The 27,165-nt window shown below is 34.4% G+C and overlaps 1 protein-coding gene across 2 annotated transcripts in view; it reads left to right on the top strand.

Annotated features, from left to right (window-relative positions):
* Positions 1-27,165, top strand: part of LOC148941629 (putative fatty acyl-CoA reductase CG5065) — a 72,115-nt gene that overhangs the window by 15,557 nt on the left and 29,393 nt on the right. For both annotated transcript variants that reach the window (XM_089104408.1, XM_089104409.1), the window contains exon 2: positions 23,470-23,718. In XM_089104408.1, the coding sequence (XP_088960534.1) occupies positions 23,470-23,718 (249 nt within the window). The remainder of the gene's footprint in view (positions 1-23,469; positions 23,719-27,165) is intronic.

Here is a 27,165-nt window from a genome sequence, read left to right on the forward strand (position 1 = left end):
GTTACCCCAACAGTTGAATCGTAGACCAGATTCCTCTTCCCAGAATAATTTAAAACCATGACGATACCAATCTCGTAGAAATAAACTAAAATCACGTTTGGGGTTCTTTCCAATCATAGCGGGGTAAGTATTCTCCCACTGATCACATATATCATAGTGACAATTGGATAACAGGTGCCCTCTAGGAAGTGAGTCGCACACCTCTTCAAGACTTGAACTACATCTTTTAATTTGTACTGCATAGCCTCTCTGTAATTTACAAGGATTACATAATTTACACTTTTCACTATAGTCATCAATAATTGTACAATTCTCAAAAGTTGGGTTGATCTAGGTTCACTTAGAGTGGCGCGCCACGCTAAGTGAACCTAGATCAACCCAACTTTTTGGATATCTCTCTCACTATGATTCTGTTTGTGTGTCGTGTCTGTGTGTGTATTGAGTCCTATAAAAATTTGTTAACTCGATATAAAATATATCCCTAGAATAACTTATGGAGTTACCATACGAATGTTAAAACTATGTCTCGTGAGGGGATCGAACCCTTCACATTTTCTACAGTACAATGTAACTTCACTCTTGTCATATCTCTTTGTATAGTCAATTATACTATTTTCATTCATATTATTAAATTCAAGAGTTTCAATCTGTCTATTTGAAGCAATATCACATACAGTGTTTTCAAATGGGGAATCACATTCGGTAACTGCCAAATAAAAATCACTTGGCTTATAGTCATAGTAGGCAGTGTCATCACATCGATGACGTGGAAACCAAATTGTCTTGTTACTCCAAGAGTTGATTCGTAGACCCGATTCCTCTTTCCAGACTAATTTAAATCCGTGACGATACCAATCTCGTAGAAATAAACTAAAAATACGTTTGGGATTCTTTCCAATCATAGCGGTGTAAGTATTCTCCCACTGAACACATTTATCATAGTGACAATTGGAGCAGAGGTGTCCTCTAGGATGAGATTCACACACATCCTCAAGACATGAATTACATCTTTTAATTTGTACTGCATAGTCTCTATGTAATTTACAAGGAATATATAATTTACACTTTTCACTATAGACATCAATAATTGTACAATTCTCAAAAGTTGGGTTGATCTCGGTTCACTTAGAGTGGCGCGCCACTCTAAGTGAACCTAGATCAACCCAACTTTTTGGATATCTCTCTCACTATGATTCTGTTTGTGTGTCGTGTCTGTGTGTGTATTGATTCCTATAAAAATTTGTTAACTCGATATAAAATATATCACTAGAATAACTTATGGAGTTACCATACGAATGTTAAAACTATAGCTCGTGAGGGGATCAAACCCTTCACCTTCGCGTTATTAGCACGACGCTCTAACCAACTGAGCTAACAAGCCAGTAAGAATATTAAATAAACAAAAACAGTATTAATAATTTTTTTAGGTCAGAAAAATCACGTAACCCAAACTTGTTTAATCACGTTTCTTTTATGATTAAAAATGAACTTTGAAAAATCAATAAAATGTAACTGTGACAGGGTAAACAACAAGCAAACACTACTGAAATATTACAACTCTTGTATTTCAAGGAAATAAATTCAAAATGAACTTTGAAAAATCAAGAAAATATACCTGTGACAAGATAAACCACAACCAAACACTACTGAAATATTCCAACTCTTTCATTTCAATTAAATAAATTCAAAATTTAATTTTAAAAATAAATAAAATGTAGCTGTGAAAAGTTAAAACAAAACCACACACTACTGAAGTATTATAAATCTTTCATTTCAAAGAAAAAAAATAAAAATTTAACTTTTAAAAAACAATAAAATGTAACTTCGACAAGTTAAACAACAACCAAACACTACTGAAATATTCCAACTCTTGTATTTCAACTAAAGAAATTCCAAATGAACTTTCAAAAATAAAGAAAATGTAACTGTGACAAGGTAAACCATCTCTGTGGGTGTGTTGTCTAAAAAACCAGTCTGGTTGAAAACGTGGAGTTCTCGTACTGCTCACTTCGCGATGTGTAGGACACAGTGGGGAAGCCCCGCTCAGTTTGGAAAAGGTGCCAAGGAAAGGCATACACAGAGCAGGTAGTTTCGAAACGTGTTTAATCACGTTTCTTGAATGAAGTATCTGTACTGTATATTCAAGAGGTGAAATCAATAAAGAGAGTGTTACTTACTTACAAATAACTTCATAATTTCTTGACTGAAATTTCCGTATTGTGTATCTAAGAGTTGAATTCAAGAAAGAAATTTTTAATTAATGAGAATTTTTTCATAATTTATTTAAATGAATGTCTACTTCATGTATATAAGTGAAAATTATTTGTGATAAAGATAAAAAAAGTTACTTACCCTCTATTTTTTCATAATTTATTGAATAAAGTATATGTACTGTATATCCAAGAGGTGGAATCAATAAAGAGTTTGTTACTTACTTACAAATATTTTCATAATTTCTTGAATGAAATTTCCTTACTGTGTATCCAACAGTTGACTTCAAGAAATAAAGAGTTTGTTACTTACTTACAAATATTTTCATAATTTCTTGAATGAAATTTCCTTACTGTGTATCCAACAGTTGACTTCAAGAAATAAATGGTTACTTACTGAGAATTTTTTCATAATTTCTTGAAATTAATTTATATATAGTTTATATAAATCTTGAAAACAATAAAGAGTTTGTTACTTACTTAGAATTTTGTCATAATTTCTTGAACGAAATGTATTTTTGTTTATCAACAAATTTAATTCAATAAAGAATTTGCTAATTAGATTGAGAATTTTTTCATAATTTCTTGAATGAAATTTATACATCGTTTATCTAACTCGTGAAATCAATAGAGTTTATTAGTTAATTAGAATTTTTTCAGAATTTATTGAATTATATTTCTCTAAATCTTTTATCTAACTCGAGACAACAATAAATAGGTTGTTACTTACTTAGAATTGTGTCATAATTTCTTGAACGAAATGTCTTATTGTATATCCAACAGGTGAAGTAAACAAAGAATTTGTTACAGAGACTGAGAATTTTTTCATAATTTCTTGAAATTAATTTCTAATTAATACATATAACTCATGAAAACAATAAAGAGTTTGTTACTAACTTAGAATTTTCTCGTACTTTCTTGAACGAATTGTCTTTTTGTTTATCCAAAAGCTGAAATCAAGAAAGAATTTGCTACTTAGACTGAAACTTTTTTCATAATTTCTTTAATTTAATTTCTACATCGTATATCTAACTCATGAAAACAATAAAAAGTTTGTTAGTTACTTATAATTTTGTCATAATTTCTTGAATTAAATTTCTTTTTGTTTATTAAACACGTGAATTAAAGAAAGAATTTGCCACTTAGTTACAATTTTTTCATAATTGCTTGAATGAAATTACCGTATTGTGTATCAAAGAGTTGACTTCAAGAAAGAAATGGTTACTTACTGAGAATTTTTTTCATAATTTCTTGAATTAAATTTCTACACAAGAGTTGACTTCAAGAAAGAAATTGTTACTTGGTGAGAATTTTTTCATAATTTATTGAATTAAATTTTTAAATCATGTATTTAAGTCATGAAAACAATAAAGAGTTTTTTGCTTACTTGGAATTTTGTCATAGTTTCTTGAACGAAATGTCTTTTTTGTTTATCAAGCAGGTGATTTCTTAAATGAAATTTATGCAGTGTGTATCCACGAGGTAACTTCAAAAAAGAGTTTGCTATTTACTTAGAATTTTTGTCATAAATTTCTTGAACGAAATGTCTTTTTGTTTATCCAGCTGGTTAATTCAAGAAAGAATTTGCTATTTAATTACAATTTTTGATAATTTCTTAAATGAAATTTCTGCTTTGTGTATCCATGAGGTAACTTCAAGAAAGGATTTGTTACTTATTTAGAATTTTTTCATAATTTATTGAATGAAATGACTTTTTTTTGATTATCCAAGAGGCGAATTCAAGAAAGAATTTGCTACTCACTTAAAATTTTTTGATAATTTCTTAAATGAAGTTTATGCAGTGTGTATCAAAGAGGTGACTTCAGTAAAGGGTTCGCGTCACTCTAAGTGAACCTAGATCAAGTCAACTTTTTGGATATCTCTCTCACTATGACTCTGTTTGTGTGTCTTGTCTGTGCCGGTCTCGTCTCTATGTGTGTGTGTGTGTGTCATATCTGGGGGTGTGATGTCTAAAAAAACCAGTCTGGTTGAAAACTTGGAGTTATCGTACTGCTCACTTTTCGCGATGTGTAGGAAACAGTGGGGAATCCCCGCTCATTTTGGACAGGTGCCAAGGAAAGTCATTCAAATAGCATGGAGTTTCAAAAAGTGTTTAATCACGTTTCTTGAATTAAGTATCCCTACTGTATATTCAAGATGTGAAATCAATCAAGAGATTGTTAATTATTTAAAAATACAGTCATAATTTCTTTACTTACCCTTTCTGCGTGTGTCTATATCAGTTTAATTCTATATATAAAGTTTTAATTACTTAGAATTTTTTCATAATTTCTTGAATTAAATTTATATTTCATGTAGCTAAGTGAACATTATTTGTGATAAAGAGAAAAAAAGTTATTTACTTGAGATTTGTTCATAATTTATAGAATAAAGTATTTGTACTGTATATCCAAGAGGTGGAATCAAAAAAGAGTTTTTTACTTAATTACAAATATTTTCATAATTTCTTGAATGAAATTTAAGTACTGTGTATCCAACAGTTGACTTAAAGAAAGAAATGGTTACTTACTTAGAAGTTTTTAATAATTTCTTGAAATTAATTTCTACATCGTTTATCTAACTCGTGAAAACAATAAAGAGTTTGCTACTTACTTAGAATTTTGTCATAATTTCTTGAACGAAATGTCTTTTTGTTTATCCAACAGGTGAATTCAAGAATAATTTCTTGAATGAAGTATCTGTACTGTATATCCAAGAGGTGAGATCAATATAGAGTTTTTTACTTACTTACAAATATTTTCATAATTTCTTTAATGAAATTTCCGTACTGTGTATCCAACAGTTGACTTCAAGAAAGACACGGTTGCTTACTGGGAATTTTTTTCATAATTTCTTTAAATTAATTTCTATATCGTTTATATAACTAGTGAAAACAATAAATTTTTTGTTACTTACTTAGAATTTTGTCATAATTTCTTGAAATAAATGTTTTTTTTTTTATCAAACAGGTGAATTCAAGAAAGAATTTGATACTTAGATTGAGAATTTTTTCATAATTTATTGAATGAAATTTATTAATAGTATATCTAACTCTTGAAAAAAATAAATATTTTGTTACTTACTTAGATTATTTTCATAAGTTCTTGACCGAAATTTTTATACATACTTTATCTAACTCTTGAAAACAATAAAGAGTTTGTTAATTACTAAGAATTTTGTCATAATTTCTTGAAAGAAATGTCTTTTTGTTTATCCAACAGGTGAATTCAAGAAAGAATTTGCTACTTAGACTGAGAATTTTTTCATAATTTCTTGAATTTAATTTCTTTTCAATCCATACCTGGACTTAAGTTTCACCTATGAACCAACAAATTGTATTTTACATAATTTTCTTACAAAAAAACTAGAGGTTATGGTCAAAAACCCTTATTAGATTAGATTTTTCACTAGCAACTTGTCCTCCACTATAACTTCGCTAAAACATCCTTCTGCCCATCAACCCATCTCCCCCAAAACACTTTTCAGACATTTCTTGTTAAAATTTTTTATTTCAACTCGTCCACACGTGTTTTTCACTAGCAACTCGGCATCCACTATAACTTCGCTAATACATCCTTCTGCCAATTAACCCCATCTCCTCCAACATACTTTTAAGTCATTTCTTGTTAAAAAAATTTCTATTTTAACTCATTCACACGGGTTTTTCCACAATTGAACCAGAGAATGGATCTAAGTTTCACATTTGAACGAGAGAATTGTATTTTGCATAATTTTCTTACAGGAAACTAGAGTTTATGATCAAAAACCCTTATTAGCTCAGATTCTACAGAAAAAGTTTATTTTTTGATCCATACCTGGACTTAAGTTTCACCAATGAACCAACGAATTGTATTTTCCATAATTTTCTTACAGAAAACTAGAGTTTACGGTCAAAAACCCCTATTAGCTTAGATTTTTTTCACTAGCAACTCGCCCTCCACTTTAAATTCGCTAATACATCCTTCTGCCAATCAACCCAACTCCCCCAAAACACTTTTCAGCCATTTCTCGTTAAATTTTTTTATTTCAACTCATCCACACGGGGTTTTCGCTAGCAACTTTTTTAATGGGCACCAAGTAAAGAAAAATCACACGGAATCAGACAACCGAGTCTCTCAAACCCCGTAAAGCTCTTTTAAAAGATACATGAATTACTTATTTTACACAAAAATTTCGTTTTTAATGTGAACTAAGTAAAGAAAAATCAAAAGGGATCAGGCAACAGAGAGTCTCAAACCCCGTAAAGCTCTTTTAAAAGATATAAGAACTACTTATTTAACAACAAAATTTTGTTTTTAATGGGTACCAAGTAACGAACAACCACACGGAAAAGCCATTATAATAGCAGAGGAAGGAACCTCCGTTCCTGGAATAGCATAGGAAGGGGGGCATACACTATTATAAGAGCGTGGGGGGGGACAAAAGCACTTAAAAAATAAGTGGAATTAAAAAAAACGCACGACCAAAAAATGGTCCTTAAACTACAAGAACGCAAATAACATGGGAATTCCTATACAAGCAAGCAAATAACATAGGAATTCCTATACATGCAAGCAAATAACATGGGAATTCCTATACATGCAAGCAAATAACATGGGAATTCCTATACACGCAAGCAAATAACATAGGAATTCCTATACATGCAAGCAAATAACATGGGAATTCCTATACATGCAAGCAAATAACATGGGAATTCCTATACATGCAAGCAAATAACAAGGGAATAACTATACAATCAAGCAAATAATTAATGAATTCCTATACACTCAATCACATAACATGGGAATGAATCTAAATTCAATAATATAACCAGTGTCGTCCTAGACCATCACTCACATAAAAGTTGAATTCAAAGACCTTCAAGCACAGAACTTCGGACTTCATATTCCAGCACTAAAAGACCAATTTAATTCATATACAATAAATATATTAAAATGGGATTTAATATACATGCATTGAAATAAGTTGGGAATTACTATTCAAGCAAGCAAATAACTTGGGAATTCCTATACAAGCAAGCAAATAACATGGGAATTCCTATACACGCAAGCAAATAACATAGGGAATTCCTATACATGCAAGCAAATAACAAGGGAATTCCTATACAAGCAAGCAAATATCATGGGAATTCCTATAGAAGCAATAATATAACAAGGGAATTCATATACATGCAATCATATATCATGTGACGTCCTATAACAGAAAGCACCTAACTTTGGAATTCCTAAACATGCATTCAAATAAAAGGTGACTTACTATACAAGCAAGCAAATAACATAGGAATTCCTATACAAGCAAGCAAATAACATGGGAATTCCTATACATGCAAGCAAATACCCTGGGAATTCCTATACATGCAAGCAAATAACAAGGGAATTCCTATACATGCAAGCAAATAACATGGGAATTCCTATACACGCAAGCAAATAACTGAATTATTTTTACGTCACAATTTTTCAACTTAAAATCATTCTAATTATAGCATCACAGTCCTAATACTTTAATTACCTGTTACGCTTTCTTAACCATCGGAAGTTTAAACAACGTAAATTAAGTTATAGACAATACTGGTTTTTAGAAAAACTGGAATAAAATACTTGATACAGTTTAAATTGCACGCTACCTTTGAATAGGCAATGTGATTATACCCACCTAACCAGATTGTACCTACCAAACCAGATTATACTTACCAGAAAACAAATCTCTTAAAAGAGCTGGTTTTTTGAGCTTATCACCAAAAAGGCAGTGAACTGTGAAATTGCGTCATTCCCCTGGCAAAGAGTGTGTTGACCTGTAACTACTAGAAAAAACCTGTTTGTACGGGGGCGTTGTAGAACTGCATAGATCTATTCTACTCATATATATATATATATATATATATATATATATATATATATATATATATATATATATATCGTGGTGTTCTACACAAAAATATTTTAAAATTTAAATGAAAAATAAAGGGGTAGCTAAAATCTAAGCGATTTTTTGAAAATAGGTTTTGGTGTTCTGTTAAGAAAGTACATAGAAAGCAAAAAAAAAGAAAAAAAAATGAGGAGTACAGTTAGCTTCAACTTCAGAGCTGTTCCAGAAGATATTTTGAAAACCATTCGAGATATAGACATCCATCGTTTCATAAAAGGGCTGAATCTCAATGCAACAAATGTCCGAACGATAGATACAGACGATCTGCGAAAATTTGGAATCGTGCAGGTTACACTTAGTTCTGCAGTCGTTACCAATGACTTTGTCGAGAAATGGAAGAAAATGGAGCTGAAGATGAATTTTGATCAAGTTGTTTACCCAGTGTTTGTGGAAAAATGTGGCAACCGCCCAGTTGTCGTTTATTTCCGAAAAATCCGCGGTGAATCTTCAGCCGATAATGTTAGAGCAGCACTCCGACGCTATGGGCAGGTCCTGAACATGCGTCGAAAGATGTTCGAAGGAGATGAGTTTATTGAGGTAGCCACAGGCCGAGCTTCAGCGCTTATGTATATCGAATCCCACATTTCACCGGCCATTATGATAAAACCAAGAAGAGAAGATTTTTGTATCCTATGACGGCCAACCCAAGCTTTGTTTCATCTACAAATCTGCCACAACGATGACCATGATGCTGCAAAGTGCCCGAGAAAAAATCCGAACCAGAAAAGGGGTACAACAGGAAAAATCCACAGTCCTTGGGGAACGCCCGAGTTAGCCATACCGGCACAACCAACGATCCCAGATAAACCAAAACCAGCACTACAGGGTATTGTATCGCTTAGCAGCACAGAAGCAGTCAACATAGTTTTTGCAGCCACATCACAAATTCATCAACCAGAGAATCCGAAACAATATACCACATATATACCACAGAAGCCACCGAGCAACTGGATCAAACTCAGTGCGCTAACAATGAATAGAATGAAGAGCTCAGCACAAAGTAAATGAAGGAGCGTCGATTAGCAAACAGTCACAGATACCAACTCCAGGCACGGCTTTGAAGAAAAAGCTAGAAACAAGAAAGCCGGGAGACACTCCCAAAAGACAGTATAGCAATGTCTCGCAAGATTTGGTGGAGTCAAACAGTGAGAAGAAAAAAGGTGCGAAGCCAAGCGACAAGAAGAAAAGGATTAAAACAGAAAAAAAAACCTAACAAAAATATAGCTTTCAGAATACGAACTCTAAATATAAATGGTCTAAAACAGGAGAAAAGGCAAAAATGCTACTACATATTATTTTAACAAATAAATTGGATATTTTGTGCGTCCAGGAGGTAGACACTACGAATATAAGGTACCTTCAAGAGAAAGGTTTTAAGTTTATATTAGCAGGGCTGGCACTTGACACAGGTATCATTTTTCGAAATGATGAAAACATAAATAAAGAGAACCTGAAATATGAAAAGTGAGCAGCATCAAGTGGCAAAATATCACTTTGGCTAATGAACACCTACCGTCTGCCACAAATAACTTTGAGCAACGCGAAAAAGTCCTCAGAAGGAAAATTATCAAGCATCTCACTGCAGAATCAATGATTGTCTTATAAGACTTCAAATGCGTATTACAGCAAACAGACATCAGAAGGAAAGCCAAAAAAAATGACAAGAGGAAACTAAACGAAGAACTAAAAGACATTACACGTGTTTGGGAGCTGAAAGATGCCTGGATCGAGAAGAGTAAAGAGATATCTTACACACGTATTGACGCAAGAGGTGCGAGCCGTATAGACAGAATTTACTGCACTTCAGACCTTATGAAAAATGTGACGAAGATTGAAAACGTTGTGGTACCTTTCACAAATCACACGGCTTTAGTTACGACTATCAACTTTGATCCAGACAGGACCGTAGTATCGACGTAAAAAAAAAAGCATTTTGTGGACCCAAATATATTACGAGAAAAAGAGACCAGAACAATAATTCGAAGTAAAGTAAAATAATTACTAGGAGTTTACGGTGAAGAAACAGATGTATGCCAGTTTTGGATTAGGTTCAAAGCAAAAATACGTCATTTCATTAGAAGTCTTGAAATGCAACAGAGAAAAGAGAAAGAAACTCACAGACGCCACCCGTTTAGGACTTTAACAGACCTAAGGGAGGAAATGGATTTAGGCCAAAGCATCTGGCTGGAGCATTACGAAATAAAACAGCCAATAAGGCAAATTGAAGAAAAAGAGTTCGAAACCTTCAAGATAAAAAATAGATTACAAGAATTGGAAGGATCAAGACTGATGTTGTCAGAAAAAGTTAAAGCGCAAGCAAAGAGAAACGAAAACCGAATCGGGAAAGTGAGAACCGAAAACAGTGGAACAACCTCAGATCAAACGAGAATATTAAAAAAAAACGCCTCCTTTTACAGGGTGTTGTATAAAAAACCTCCAGTAAGAAACACAACAGAGAACTACTTCGGTGAATTCCAGTCCAGATACCAGGCTACAGAAGAAGAAAATTCACAAATAGGGGAAGAAATTACGAGACATGATGTAAAAAAAAGTTATATCCGGGTTTAGAAATGGGGTATCGGCAGGAATGGACGAGCTAAGCTATGATTTTTATAAGTTAACGTGGAATAAAAAGCAGGAAAGCCCAACATGTCCTGACAATTCTCAGATACCTTTGCCTTCGGCGATAAAAAAAAAAAAAACGGTGGTGGCCTCCACTCCCCTGGGACAATATTCCCGAAACCTAGTCTGGTGATTTCTTCACAATAAATACAGCAAACTAAATCTTAGAACAAAACCCTAAGCGAAAATAATTTTGAATAGTTGTATATCTGGCCCAGATCTTCTCCAACCTGGTGTTATGAAGTATTGAAAATAAAGAGTAAAAAACCATTCAGTTACACATAAGGATACAGCCTACCGAAGAAGATCAATAGCGATACAGCCATATGGGACGATAGGGAAGGAATCCCCCTAAAAAAAGAAAAAAAAAACTGAAAATTTTAAAGACGGCCTGAAGACAGCACTTTCGAATTTCGACCCCGTTTCAAAAAAAATCTCGATACTCCTCATGAGATCAAACCTGTTTGCATATATATCAGTGGCTGAGTGTTGGTTTCGGAGTGTTTCTTAGTTCTTTTTTGTTTATTTTTTCTTAGCCCAAATATAGATCTGCAGGTTCTGTCAAAAACATCAACGCCATTATAGACAAGAGTATGACCACTGTCTCTTGTTTTTGTACTTACAAAATTATCATTTTATTTATTTTTTTATTGGGGAAAATTTGCATTGGGAAGGAGACCGCATGCATCCTTTCCTGTAAATGTTTTTAATAATTCTTTTACTGTACTTTTGGTTATTTTCTCAAAAGCCCCATAAAAAAGGGAATTACCCATACACGAGGGAGTAGATGCCAAAGTAACCGAAGAAGGAAATGGTGCTTGTTCAAGGCGAGAGAAGTACCCACTTTCGTCCTTGCACTTTCGATCTTTTTAGTGCTTATATTATTTTTGTTTTTATTCTGATGGAATAAACAGCTGCCAAAATATGCCAGTAAACGGGTATCAGCAGGACTTGTAGGTTCGTACCTATCTAGGAGGCAAAAGCAGAGTAGCTCAACATTTCACTTTCGCTCATTGCAGCGGTCAAAATACCTAGTAATATCACGGAAGTAGGCATTCCGGGAATAACGCGTACTGGTTTTACGCGAATCGTTTCAGTTATAAAATTTTATATATCAATATCGCATCCTGCCTTGATGGATTGCTCAAAATTAATCAAAAGAATCTATAAAGTAGGTATAAACTGAGTGGGTTCAGTTTCAATTTACCCCTTCCCACTGGTCCGAAAGATAAAGATTTTAATCATACAAGCCAACACTACCCTGGGTATGGACCAAAAAGTTGAAAGTCCTATAGAAAGGGGTCAGTTTTCATTAAAAATGGACAAAGTTGATTAATGATATTTTTTACATTTGTAAAGGGATCATATACACCATCGAATGAGCTTACTTGGTCACTGATCCTAAGTACTAGTCCCTATGACTAGGGACTCTATTAACTGAATACCAAAAAAAAACTAATCATACAAGCCAAGACTACCCAGGTATGGACTAAAAAGTTGAAAGTGATCAGAAAGGGATCAGTTGTCATTAAAAATGGGCAAACTTAATTAATTGCATTTTTTTTTCATTTGTATAGGGGTCGTACACACCATTGAATGAGGTAAATTGTTCACTGATCCCTCGCTGACAACAGATTTTTATCAAGATGCAAAAAATGGCAATAGTTTAATGTGAGAACTCTAGGGTCTGGATTTTTTTTTTTGATAAACAAGTCTTAAACTTGAAGGGGAATTAAAAATATTAGTTCTGCCTATGTACTTTTTTTTTAATCTACCTCCTCCCGTCTCGGTGACATGATAATCTTTTTCAATTAATTTTAAACTTTAATGTCATCTGCACTAATTAAAAAACTTCTTTTATTTTTTAATTTGGATAGCCCAACATAATTGATGAAGACAAGGTATACTATTATAAATTCCGAAACCACAAAAAAATACCATTCCCGGTTTTGCAGGGTGCCCTTCCGCCATAGGGCACCCCTTTGATCGTGGAAATACATTAATAATACACAAATATTTTTCTTAAAACCTTGTTCTCAATTAACTATACTTCATCCTCCATCTTCCCAACCTTCTCTAAACCCCATAACAAACCTGGGAGGAGTGGACATGCTGTGCCCTTACAATATCTTTGGGCACGCCATTCTAATCCTTCTTTAGAACACCCAAATAAACTACTAAATTCTTTGTAATACCCTTTTGGCTACTCAAAATTCATACATTAACCATTAAAATATAATTTAATTTTTTTTATCTTAATACTAACTTCATTTCCTCAATTTTTTTTTAATCTACAATTTAAAACTATTTATACTTTATAACATTTAATAAAAATTTTCAAATTTAAAACTCAATTTTACTCATCCATTCCACATCTACTCTCTCCCTCCATACTCAACTCCGTCTCAAGTCATCCACATAACTTTCAAGCCAAACATTCGCCAAAGGAATTTTGACTTGCTTTTGACGTTTCCGCATTTTCCACACATGCATGCTAACGCTTGTCACTAACAAACACAGCGCATAGTTCCTTCGCTTATTTTTAACACGAAAGGACAGCTTTAGAGCTTTCTTCTTTTCTTCTACAGACGTTGTTTTTATTCCTTCATTTTCTAATATTTCCAATAATCTTTTGGGTAATCCACCGTTCGAGGGGCAATGAATGCCATTAAATTGGAGTGCCATTAAAACTTAAAACGGACATACATTATTCCGTATAAATAAAAAAGATCATGGCAACGTTGTTTCTAAATGAAATTTTAATCAAAAAACGAACAAAGATTAATTTAAAAAAATAATGTTTTTCCGAGGGAAGTAAAGAGCGAAGTTGAAACTCGCAACGAACAAAAATTATTACTTCACAACCTCTCTAATATATATCAATTAAACTAGTACAAATTCACCAACTAATTATGTTTTCCTACGATTTTAGGATTATACAAAACCAGCACTTTACTTGAAACACAAAAGTCACGTATAAAAAACAGGATTATGAATTTAAGAGTCAAAAGTGGGTATGTAGCCTGAAAACATTGAACGTATGTACAAAGCTTTCCACAGTCTTACACCAGTTGTGACATTGGTAACTTTCAGTATACAATTAAATTATGTTAAAAACATAAGCGTAAATCTAAATACTTTTTAATAACCGCGAAGTAATTGAACAGCATACAGAAATATTGGATTGATTTATCAAGCAGCATTTTGCTCTCACCAGCTATAATATCAATAGTGGGTAATATACAGTCTTAAATTGTAAGAAATATGCTTTAGTATCACTTGAAATGGAAATCAAATAAGACATAATATGAGCTCTGGAAATCCGATACATTTCTCCCTATACAAGAGTGAATTTCAAGCTATGATGCAAATTCTAAAGCTAGTCTATAGTCCTAATACTATCAAGATGGCCTTACTTCGAACTTATGTACAAACTAATCATGTCAGATTGTCCTTTCAAACAGTTCGGGGTAACGAACTGTAAGTAACGAGCGACCCGGCTCAATAGTGACCAAAACTCTAAAAAACGGGATCTTGATACCAATAGATACATCAAAAGAATCATATTTTAATACTGATTTCAAATATATAAGTTTCATCAAGTTTAGTTTTACCCATCAAAAGTTACGTGTCTGAGAAAATTTGGCTTATTTTCGAAAAAGGGAGAAAGACCCCCTAAAAGCTATAGAACCTTGATGAAAATCACATCATCAGATTCAGTGTATGGGAGAACCCTACTATAAAAGTTTCAAGCTCCTATCTGCAAAATGTGGAATTTTGTATTTTTTGCCAGAAGAAAGATCACGGGTGCGTGTTTATTTGTTTTTGCTTTGTTTTTTTCCCAGGGGTATCGTGTCGGCCCAGTGGTCCTAGAATATCGTAGGAGGGCTCATTCGAACGGAAATTAAAAGTTCCAGGGCCCTTTCTAAGAGAACCAAAAAAAATGGAGGGCAACTAGGCCCCCTCCAACGCTCTTTTTTTCCCAAAGTCACCCGATCAAAATTTTGAGAGAGCCATTTAGTTCAGCATGGTCGGAAATATAATAAATATGTCTTTTAGGAGGACTTAATACCCCGAAGGCCCCGGGGGAAGGGCTGAAAGTTAAAAACTTTACCCAATGTTTACATATAGTATTGGTTATTGGGAAGTATACAGACGTTTTCAAGAGTGATTTTTTTTTCTGGTAGTGGGAGGGGGGGGGGGTGTCGGGGGTTATGTGGGAGGATCTTTCCAGGGAGGAAGTTTTCATGAGGGAAGGGACATTGCTATGAAGGGGGCGCCGGATTTCCCAGCATTATTTAAAAAAACGATCAGAAATTAAATAAAAAATAAACAAGTTTTTCAACGAAAAGTAAGGAGCCACATCAAAACTTAAAACGAACAGAAATTATTAAGTATATGATTGGGTTTGGCCCCTATTCAATACCTCGCTCTTTAAGCCAAATATTTTTTAGTACTTTCATAAGAGCTATTTATTCTAATTAAAGGTCTTTGTGATTAAGGGGTCATTTTTAAAGAATTGGAACAAAATTCGAACTTAAGCGTAAAGAGCGAAGTATTTTTGACTAAGGTGCGAACCCCCTAATATACGTATTAAAGATATATGGATATAGAAGTTCGTTACGTAAGTTAATTCGTAAGTTACGTAATAAAACGTTTTTACTAATAAAAACGTTCGTAAATAAGATTAAACAACTGTCGAGAAAGCCGTTTAATCAAATAAAAGTAAAATTAACATACAATTTTTTTTGTAATTATTCATGTACGGTGAGCAAAAATCGAAAACCTGCATTAATTCAAAAACGTTCAGAAATTAAATATAAAAAAACAAGTTTATTTAACGGAAATTAAGGAGCAACATTAAAACTTAAAACGAACAGAAATTATTCCGTATATGAAAGGGGCTGTCCCCTCCTCAACGCCTCACTTTTTACGCTAAAGTTGGACTCTTTCTCACAACTCTATTTTTTAAAACAATAAAAAATTTAGCGGAAAGAGCGAGACGTTGAGGAGGGGATAGCCCCTTTCATATACGGAATAATTTCTGTTCGTTTTAAGTTTTAATGTTGCTCCTTACTTTCAGTTAAAAAAAACTTTTTTTTTTTTATCTAATTCAGAACCAAAACGAGAGCCAGTTATTGAACTGGGCCATTGTGCAGAAGTGATGCCAAATTAAACGTAAAAAAAAAACACATCTTAAAAGGAACTGATCCTAAAAGGGATTGATAATATTTTGATTCTATAAAAAGTGACCTTAATTGGTTTGCTTTTACTCCAAAAATCCTATATTATTTTGTGTTTTCAGTATAGCGCTAGTTTTGTATAATCCTAAAAGCATAGGGAAACATAATTAGTTGGTTTATTTGTACTAGTGTTATTAATATATGTTAGATAGGCTGTGAAGTAATAATTTTTGTTCGTTTTGAGTTTCAACTTCGCTCTTTACTTCCCTCGGAAAAACTTTGTTTTTTAAAATTAATTGAACAAGTAGGCGTTTGGGTTTTCAATATGCCACTAACTCTGTCACTAAAAGGTAAGATTCCATGAATCATGCGGTACACAAACTCTTTCTGTTCACAACTAAACGGCAATTCACTTAGCTTTTTAAAAGATAACTGAAAATCAGTGAACCGCTCCTTTTCTGTAGCTCCGTAATTCGGTTCTTTCTCACTTCTAAAAACATCCCGCAATACCTTCTTTAGTTCCTTCTTTACCAAGTCACATCTCAGTGCTCCCAATTCCTTTGCTTTCTTCAGGGGGCTGACAATCCGCCGCAGAGGGGTCGGAGTTTCCCCTTCCAAACCAATCTCCAGATTGCTCTTTCAATTTGTTTGGCAAGGTTTTCAGGCAAGGCGAAAACAGGAGTAGCGTGAGGCAATATGTATTGACATACAGAACTCTTTCGAACAACGTTTTGAAAAGGCTTTTTCTCCGTTGACTCTGTATCCTGACTATTTTTACTTTTTCCTCCAATTTTTTTTTGTGTTCAGTACTTTTTCAAAAGTCAGTCCCAATACTCGCGCCTTTTCCGCAAACGAGAGCCAACAGTTTCTTGCTATGTCGTCATAATTTGCAGATTTGTTCAAAGGTAGTACACTGCTCTTTTGTCTGTGTTTTTTCCCGTGGAATCCTTCCTCGTACCAATGTAACCCCTTACACACAGTTTCCACATCATTTTCACTTCCTGTGATAAAATTTCCGTCATCTAAGAAAGCTGCACTTTTCAGAAACTTGAACACCACATATTCTTTCTTCTACATACCGAAAGAGTGGGTCGAGATATAATTCAAATAGCGTTCCAGAACAAGGTTCCCCTTGCAGCAGATCTCTCTCTAGGTTTATTATTGTCGTCAGTCTTCCATTCATTTTCACAACCACTTTCGGTGAAGAATATATTCTTTCCGATTTATCTATGACTTCCTTCCCGAAATTCATCTTTAGTCGCATTAATAACCACAAAATCTCTCGTATTACGGAATCATACGCCTTCACTATGTCAGCTCCAACTAGGGCTAATAGGTTCCAACCTGACACTTTCCATCGTTTTTTTAATCTTGCCGAAGCCAAAGGTCTCTGAAAACTGTCAGGACATGTTGGGCTTTCCTGCTTTTTATTCCACCGTACTGGTAATCCCCCACTACTTTCGCTGTACTTTTCTCCAGTCTCTTAGCCCATACTTTAGTACACTTCAGAGTGGAGATACCATCATCTGGCAAAGCTCTTCCTTGTTGTTCAAGTACTCACAGCGCGGTAACTTCCCTTGTTGGCAGTTCTTGCGCGCCATTTTTCCACACATTTGCGGTATTACCTTCAAGTGATGACACATGTCGCACGATAGTGTAAATTATCCTTATTTCTTAAACGAATTTAATTCAATTTCAGAAAGCATCCTGATGCATCACTTAATATTCGGACCATTCTAAAAAGTTTAATAGGAATCCTTGTAATACACCTGTGTTTGCTTATTTCAACCCTTTGAATACAAATAAGGTCTTTGGGTATTTTTAGATTCAAGTTGTAGTTACATGTCTTAACAAATGGCAAATTTGCTTTGGGGCAACTTTTATCCAAGGATTTAAACAAGGTTAGCTTAGTATGCACTATATTTTCCTACAGCAGGCCAGACAGCAAAACGCCAGAAGCTAAAAAAGGGTTATTTGCAAGGGCCAGTGACCTAGCCCCCATCCGTGCAGGTGGCGGACTATTCGGGATGGCGTCATATCCAGAGTAAAGGAAACGTCTTTTGCGTAAGGGCCAGAGGATTGAGTCTGTTCCTGAGTTATGTCAGGGTATTAGTAACATATATATGATCGACCCTTCCCTGGGAAAGCCAGGGTCACTTTTGAGGCAGGATTCCGAAGCGGCAGAGGGAATCAAGGTATTCCGGCCCCTACAACTACCGGCCGTAAAAAGTACAAAAATCTGGCACTTTGCTAGTCCTATGATTTAATCTGAGTCATTTTAAGCTCTTGTTGCCAGGAAAAACAATTTACGGAGCTTGAATACCAGTCTTAACCACGAATGTTCAAGAAAAACTGTTTCAAACACCGCTTCGAAAATAAATCTGAACTTAGTTTTTTTTTTATATTTTTGAGCGGTTGTCCACTAACTCACTTGATGTAACGGGAAGGTGTCAGGATATCGATACGTCAGGACACTTACCGTCAGGACATCGACAAAATCTGTCATAACATCGACAAAAAATCCGTCAGAACATCGACACGTCAGGACATTGACAGTCATAATCGCTACCTGTCAGAACGTCGACAGTCATAACATCGACACGTCAGCTAATCGACAGTCACAAACGCTACCCGTCAAAACGTTGACAGTCATAACATCGACACGTCATAACATCTAAAATTTTAAAACTGTAGTTTTTTGGAGTTTAGGGGGAAAAGGTATCTAGGTTAGGTTAGGTTACGTATTTAATATATGCTATGCTTTACCCCCACCCCCCTGATGTGCAAATATATAGCCAAAATTTGTTTCTAAACTATTATATACTTATTACTCTTATATAAACTTATAATTTTTTCATAACGAAAATCCATCAGAACCACTAACCGTCAGAACGTCGACAGTCATAAGATCGACACGTCATAACATCGAAATTTTTATTAGATGTTATGACGTGTCGATGTTCTGGCGGGTAGCAATTGTGACTGTCGATGAACTGACGTGTCTATGTTATGACTTTCGATGTTCTAACGGGTAGCGATTGTGTCTGTCGACGAACTGACGTGTCGATGTTATGATTATCGACGTTCTGACGGGTGGAGATTGTGACTGTCCATGTCCTGACATGTCGATGTTCTTACGGATTTTCCTTGTCGACGAAATGACGTTTAGTGCTTCTGAAGGTTAGATGAAATGGTAGCACCCCGATGTATCACTTATTTTTGGTGGAACGCCGCTTATTCTGTCACATGCAGCACACTTCTACCACGTCTCACCTCTTTGTGTCACGTGTGGTACATTTAGCACCATGTCTCGTGCACTTCAGTGACGCTATGTGTGTGCCATCTGATTTACACGATTGTTGAAAGTTGGTAAACCCTCACAAACTGTAAAACATTATTATTCAATCTGAAAACTAAAAACAGATTGGATAGCTGCGGTACATAAAAGTCCATGAAATTCCATGCATCAAAGATACTTGAGAACATGCCAGAGCTAACACTAATACGTTAGATAATCCAATTATTATTCAGGTCAGAATCTATCAAATTTTTAACTTCAGGAAATATACTATTGTCCAAAAGAAGTCGAATTACATGTCGAATTAAGCGAATCATTGCATTTCATTGTCTAAAATCAAACGATATATAATTAAAATCTGTTTTATGAAAGGGGGGGGGGTAGATACCATGCAAAGTTAAAAATTGGCTTTTATTTTAAGTTTAAAAGTATAGTTTATAAGGCTAAAACATTTCTACAGCAGTTGTTGTTCATAATATCTTTACCTTGACGTTTGTCATTCTTAGGAATATTAAAATAACAATGAATCCGCCTGTACCCCCCCCCCCTCCTACTCTGTGGTGCCTACTATTGTAGTTTGGTAATCATAATACGGCGTTTATCCTCATATCTAGCATGTTGCAAGGCCAATTTATTAAGAAAAATCATCGACCTCGAATAATCTAGGGGAACAGTAACAATGTTGTATAGGTAAAGAGAGCTTGAACTCGTTTCGGTACTTGTATGATATACCCCCGCTCAAGAAGTGAAGTCAGGTTAATCATAATAAAATATACCTACGTGTGATAAAAATATAATAGGCTACTTCATAAACAAATTTTGTCTATACATTTGCACATTAGGGGGGACGGGGATAAAGTACAGCGGGTCTGTATGCAAAAAGTTGAAAGAAACTAGCGAAAGAAATCGGTTTAAAGTGCGGCAATGCATGAACAACTTGAGCAGTAGAGGGTATATCATGCAAATACCCCCCCTATCCACTAATTCATCATTACTGAGAGATACAGTGAATTATTATTATCCTATAAAAGAACTTAAGGATATGACTTCCCTTGGAGTTATCTATTGTTGAAAACGATTAAACACTAATGCAACTCCAATAATACCTAATCACAAAAACCGCCAACGGAGCTGCATACGCTCTTCCTCCATCCCAAAATGTCAAAAGCTTCAATTTTTACTCCCTCCTATGGAGTAAACTTTCTTCACTCCTTTTCTCCCTCTACTCTGTACTCCCTCAAATTTGCTTTAAAACCTTTCTTATGACCTCTTCCCAACTCATACCTGTACGATCCGCTTTTCATTTGGCCACAGATGGCTGGCCAAAAAGCACCATTTTTGGCTATCTTACTCTATCCTCCTTTCATTATAGCTTTAGCCAGGAGCTACAAATTTCGAACTATCCCTTTTTGTTAGCCCCAGAAAGTGGGGTTGATCCTTATTTTCGTAAAGCTTATTGTTTGATTTACGATCTGTCCAACAAGGGCCAAAAACTAGGGGTTGAAAATAGCAATTTTTTGACGATGTCTACATAAAATCTGGCTGATCTTTTTGAAAATGTTTACCCTAATTATTTTCCCGGTGGATCTTTACGTATTTTATAACACAATTGGCTATCTCGGTAAATCGCTCGTCTTTAGCTTTGAGATCAATCAGTTGAATTTCTACACGGGTGCATGAAGCGAATGTTTCTCCTTTCGCTCTCTAGTGTCAGCGGGTGCGTTCCAGAAAACAGTTGTCGTAATTGATCATTAATTATATCTTCTTTTTTTTGCCAAAATTGGCAGATAACAATAAATGTAGCCCTTAAAATACTTAGAAAAGGGGCTGACAGTGTTGTCTGTTCAGGACTTATATGAATACAAACTACTTATAATTGTGTGTTATCCGTTTTATCGGAGCGAAAATACTTCATCATCCTGTATGATAATTGAGTTTTTTTTTTAACACACCTATAGTCAGGTGCACTAGTTCATGGAAATATAGGGGGAGGGAGAATGTATTTTTTTTAATCTAGGAGGGGAAAATTTGTTTTTTTTTCGAGATTTTCGAGTATTTTCCAATGAAAACTACAAAAAAAAATATCAAAAAAGTTATTTTTCAAAATCTAGAGAGGGGACAAAAAATCTAAGGGGCAGTATATCCTCCCCCTAATTGACACCCCCTGTTCATAGCAGTAGCTTTCCGATCCTCACAAGAGAGCATGTTCTCCAATCTTTTTATGGCTGTCGTCCAACAAGCTTTGCTGATAATTTATTGATAACACATTATCTAAGAATCACGAAATTCTAGGGGCACGGAGGCTCTCCTCACACCTGCCAGATTTTCATTTGCATTTCCTTTTCACGTTTTAATTTTTATAACTGGAAGTGAATGAAAAGAGCAAAGTGAAAGTAAAACTAAAATGTGCTTTGCATATGTCACGTGTTCAAAATAAACGGCCGGAATGAATGGAATGAATAGCGCAAATTATGCCGTTACATACTTTAATGTAATTTAAGGCCTCACGTTCGCATGCAGCTTCTTTCACGATTTTTGTCATTGGTGTCAAGTGGACCCATGATCGAAGAAAATAAGAAATGCGTAAGTGGATCTTCGCAATCTAACATTGGAATATATGGACTAAAACTTCTTTCGCCCCCAACAGTCTAACATATGACAACTTTTTAAAAAAATATTTAACGAAAAAAAAAATGATAGTTGATATAAGTATAATCTACAATGTTTTCGAATGAAAGTTGAAGTTTTTGCATGTGATATTCAAGGCTGTATCCAGGGTTTAGCGGGTTGACCCCCCCCCCTCCAAGAAAAACTGTTTGTTCGACTCATAAAACGTTACAAAATGCATATAAACAGATTTTTGATGCGTTTTTCAAAGTTTTCTTGTAACCCCCCCCCCCCCCCGAAAAATGACCCTCCCCGAAAAAAATCCTGGACACGGCCCTGATGGTATTTCTTATTCCTTGTTTTCGACAATCATTTAAATCAAAATCCAGGTTGCACAAAGTAGGCATAGGTCAGCCTTCTGGTTAGCCTACATGGTGACAGAACTTTGCTTCCTTTATCCCCCCCCCCTACACTTTAAAGTAACTGAAAAGATACATATGCAAAAGTTTAGGATATGTTAAAAAGATACAAAATCGACAAGTGCTATATTGCGCTGGTGATTTCTTTTTTGGTACTATTATCAGTTTCCAAACTTTCAAGTTTTCCAAACTCTTTACCCATATCTTGAAGCATATGTCTTGGCAATATCCAAACTGATTACCCGAAAGGCAAGATAACGCAAAGAAGCCAAATCGTTGTCGGCGAGAACATAGAAGACATTGAGCAAGGGCTACTAATTTGAAAAGGTACAAATTCAAATATTGTAGGGAAAAAACATGGAACCCCTGTTGATTGATTTAACCTTCTGTAGCCTAGAATTTTCGATTTGAATTTATAGAAGAAAGTAATTGCTACATCAAGGGGCAACCTGCACTCAGAGGAAAGGGCTATTAAGATTGTCCATAGTATGCACCCATAATTAAAAAATGTAAAATTGTTCCTTTATTATTAAAATTATTTTATTATTTATTATTATTATTTATTAATAAAATAATTATTAATAATTATTTATTTATTTATTAAAATATATAATTATTGAAAATATTTATTAATAATTATAAAAAATATCTAAATATATAAATATATATATTTATATATATATATATATATATATATATATATATATATATATATATATATATATATATATATATATATAAAATTAAAAATATATATGTAAATAATTATTAAGATAATTATTTATCATAATAAATTATTTATTATTTATTATTAAAATTATTTTATTATTAAAATTGTACCTTTATTTATAATTAAAGTAGTTAAATTAAAATGTTCTATTAAAGTCTTTAATAGAACATTTTTGAAAAATCTGCTGGTTCCTCCCCAAATATCATGTGTATACACCGATGCTCGTAAACATTAAAGAAAAAAAAATACGACTACGTAGGTTTTTTCTACTTTACTCTAAATCACGAATATTAAAGTGTACCTAAAATTTAGACATACGATGTTGACTTTGATCGAGGGCCTATAATTGGGGGATTCTAGTACTAACTGTTGCTACTTCCTTGGCTGGAAGTTTAGATTATGTGTTATGTTACAAGATTCGCATGGATATGTGATGATAAATTCATTTTTAACTTAGGAATCTTATATTTTTCAGGCCTTCGACAATGTCCGGCAAAATCATCCGGAATTTTTCAAGAAAGTTATTGCTGTTTCTGGTGACATCTCCAGGCACGAACTTGGAATATCTCCCCAAGATCTTCAGATGATGTCCAAGAATGTCTCCATTGTCTTTCATTCTGCTGCAACAGTTCGGTTTGATGAGCCGTTGAAGAATGCGGTCGAACTAAATGTAAAGGGAGTGAAGCGAATGATTGCTGTTTGTAAGAAGTTGGAAAATTTGGAGGTACCGTAGTATATTTATTTATAAGAAAAATTTTAATAATCTTGGTGCAAGATTTTTTCTCTTTTTTTTATTAATTTAATTTTTATTAATGCACCATCTCTCCTCTCAGTGACGACAACAATGAGAAACAGAACCAAAATTGTCTCCGGACGATACCTACACTTTACTTATTAATTAGTAACCAAACCGGAGACACTTCAAGACACAAAATATTAATAAAAACATTTTTTTTTTAAATATTTTTTTTCTGAGCCAGCTATAATAACAACAAAGGGGTATTACTATTCGAGTCTTCATTCAAAACTCTTTCCAAAATCAATAACTGCTACTGTGAAAATTCCGACTCAGCAGTCTCCCCCTCCCGCCTCTAATTGCAGACATAGCTTTAGGCTATATGTAAGAATTTGCTAATTTTAGCGTTTTTTTTTACTTGTTTCTTTTCAGCAGTTGGTTTAAAATAACAATTTGAAAGAAAAAAAAAATCAGCAAGCTTCTGTAAATGGTGATGGAATTTGGTGTGATATGGTGAATAAGGAATATGGTGAGGGAATTTGGTTTACATATAGCGAAGGACTATCTTCCAGGAATTAGGGGGAACTGGGAGTTGCTGGAATACAATTGTCAAGTTAGCAAACTATATCTAAACTATATACTATATCTGGAAAGAATGTTGAATGGGGAGCCGAATGGTATTATAATTTTTTGTTATTGTTTCTATTTCATGAAAAGAGTCTTGCACCAAGATTACCAAAGCTGCCATATTTTGTGTAGTAGGGGAGGACTAAAATGGTGCTTTTGTCAAGGGGTATTGTATCCCTTCAGTAGAAAATTCTATCAGTAAAATTGGTTCTGTTCTATTAGCTGGAACCCACGCCATATATTATACAGGGAAGATGCTTAAGAAACTAGTCAAACGGTTTTCTTTCAATAGAGAATTGGATTGCAAACCGTGGTTTGTCATTGCGTTTACAAAATTTAAACAATTTGTTTTTTGGGGTTTAGGGGGGAAAAGGTACCTAGGTTAGGTTAGGTTACATATTTAATATATTCTACGCTATACCCACCACCACCCCACCCCTAATGTGCAAATGTATAGCCGAAATTTGTTTCTAAACAATTATATTTTCATCCTATTTTGTTTTATTTCATTAGCATTAACCAAACTTCACTTCTTGCGTGGGTTCCAACTAATACAACAGTACCGTGAAATTATATTGGGGAATTAAATTAACGGGCAAAAATGACAGAGGGTTGAAATTTTCTGAAGTATCAATAAATAGGGGACTGGAAAATAGAAAGATTTTAGACATTTCGGGATGGTCGGGTGTAGAAAATCTCTCCTTCCTCTCTTACTTTCCGGAGTTGTAATTTACGAACCAGGGTTAATTTTTCTTTAATTTGGCCAGTTGGATATTCTTAAATAATTGAACAAATTAAGTGGATGATTTTAATACTTTGAATTCTAAATTTAAGTAAATAAATCAACATTAATAATCTCCCCTTGTCGTTCTCATGCAAACATACATTCTAAATTTAAGCAAATAAATAAGTACATTAATAAAGTCCCCTTGCCACTCTCATTGAAAACATTGGCACCAATTCATGAAAATGTAGGAGGGGGGGGGGAGGATTTTCTTTTTTAAATATGAAGTTACAAAGAGACATTTTTCAAATCTAGAGGCGGTAATTTGTTTCGATTCTTCTGGTGAAAATACCAAATGAGGTTTTTTCGAAATCCATGATGGGGGAAACTAAGGGACGTTAATTTTTCCCGGCCCTCGCTGGTGCCCCTTGTTAATAAAAGTATAACCGTGAAAACCAAATTTTTACCGTTATAAAAAAAATTCATGATAGCATGATAAAAAAAACTTACTATCACTAGATGCAAAAAAGCCTGAATTTCATTTCCCCTTAGAGTAATTGGTACTATTCCATTATGCGGGCCCCTCTAAAAAGTCAAATTTGGTTAATGCTAATGAAATAAAATAAAATAGGATGAATATGTAATAGCTTAGAAACAAATTTGGGCTATAGATTTGCTAATTAGAGTGGGGGGGTGGGGGTAAAGCATTACATATACTAAATACGTAACCTACCCTGAAGCAACCTAGGTACCTTCCCCCCCTAAACCCTAAAAACCACAGTTTAATATCGTATACTCAATAAAAACCTTGCTATCTTTGCCTACTCTATAACAGTTAAGACGTCAAAAACGGGTTCTATCATTGCCTACTCTGTGTGACTAAGCCGAGAGGCCCGCATAATGGGATTGTAAAAATTATGTTTTTTTACTTAACGCCTTTTGAATTTTCGCTGCAGAAGTGGAATGCAGCGAAGAGTGTTTGGGCTTTCTTTACCTCGTTCAAGGATAAGAATGCTACACCGGATTTTCCACTTTTTTCAACAACCAAATATGTCCTATATGACGTCAGCACGACTTAACCCAAATTCAGTACAAACAAGAATGCGGACGGCTAGTCACGCTTTAGAACATTTGGTACAAAGCAATTAGTTATTTATAACCTCATTCACAGATTTGATCGTACGGAGTATTTTCTCGCGGGGGGGGGGGGTGCTTAAGAAAAAAGTTTGACGATTTGAATAAGCAATGCCAAGAAATTCTGGAAAAATTAGGATTTTATGGGGGGAAAGTCGAGCGTACTTTTCCTGGGTACAGGCATGTTCGTAGGTATTTGAGTTTGAATTGAGAGTCTGTCACTAACTTAGGAAAAGATATCACGTCTATCTTTTGCCATGAAAAGTCCATGATAAATTAGAAATTACCGAACAGGCCAGTACGTACACAGTGGCTAGATAGGCATTTGACTCGTATCCCTTCACGAACTTTTGAGTTTTTACTCTAATGTCACATTTGCGATTTGACTCACTTTTTTCGGCGTTTCTTTGAGGTTGTGTTCCGCCCCCAAAAAATGTGATTTCGACCTAGAAAAAATTTCGGTACTTGTTAAGAAGCCGATATGTACGCGAGAAGTGAAGTTTCGTTAATGTTAATGAAATAAAACAAAATAGGGTGAAAACATAATAGCTTATTAACCACATTGGGCTATATGTTTGCACATTAGGGAGGGGGTGGGGCGGGGGGGTCGAACCCCTGTTCTCAGGATTTTAAACCTAGCGTGCTAACCACTAGGCTAGAACGACTCTATGAAGCTTGTAATTAAATTCTTCCCTAAGATATTGGTCAAGTCAACTTCCCAAAAAATGACTTAATGGGCAATTTTGTTGTTGTTTCTCGTATTGATCTTTATTGTAAAGAAATTACTGACCATACAGAGATAATCCTTCGACAAAAAAAGGTTAAAAAGTAAATAAAGTCGAATTATTTACCTGGGTGGCTTTGTTTTAGATTGAATTTAAAGAAAAAAACTGACTCATTGAAACCCACCAAAAACGAAAATTTGGACTAATGTACCTATGTAATCTATT

This window comes from Artemia sp. Qi Xiang Cuo, chromosome 18 (assembly GCF_049724085.1).
Source record: "Artemia sp. Qi Xiang Cuo chromosome 18, ASM4972408v1, whole genome shotgun sequence".
NCBI lineage: Eukaryota > Metazoa > Arthropoda > Branchiopoda > Anostraca > Artemiidae > Artemia > Artemia sp. Qi Xiang Cuo.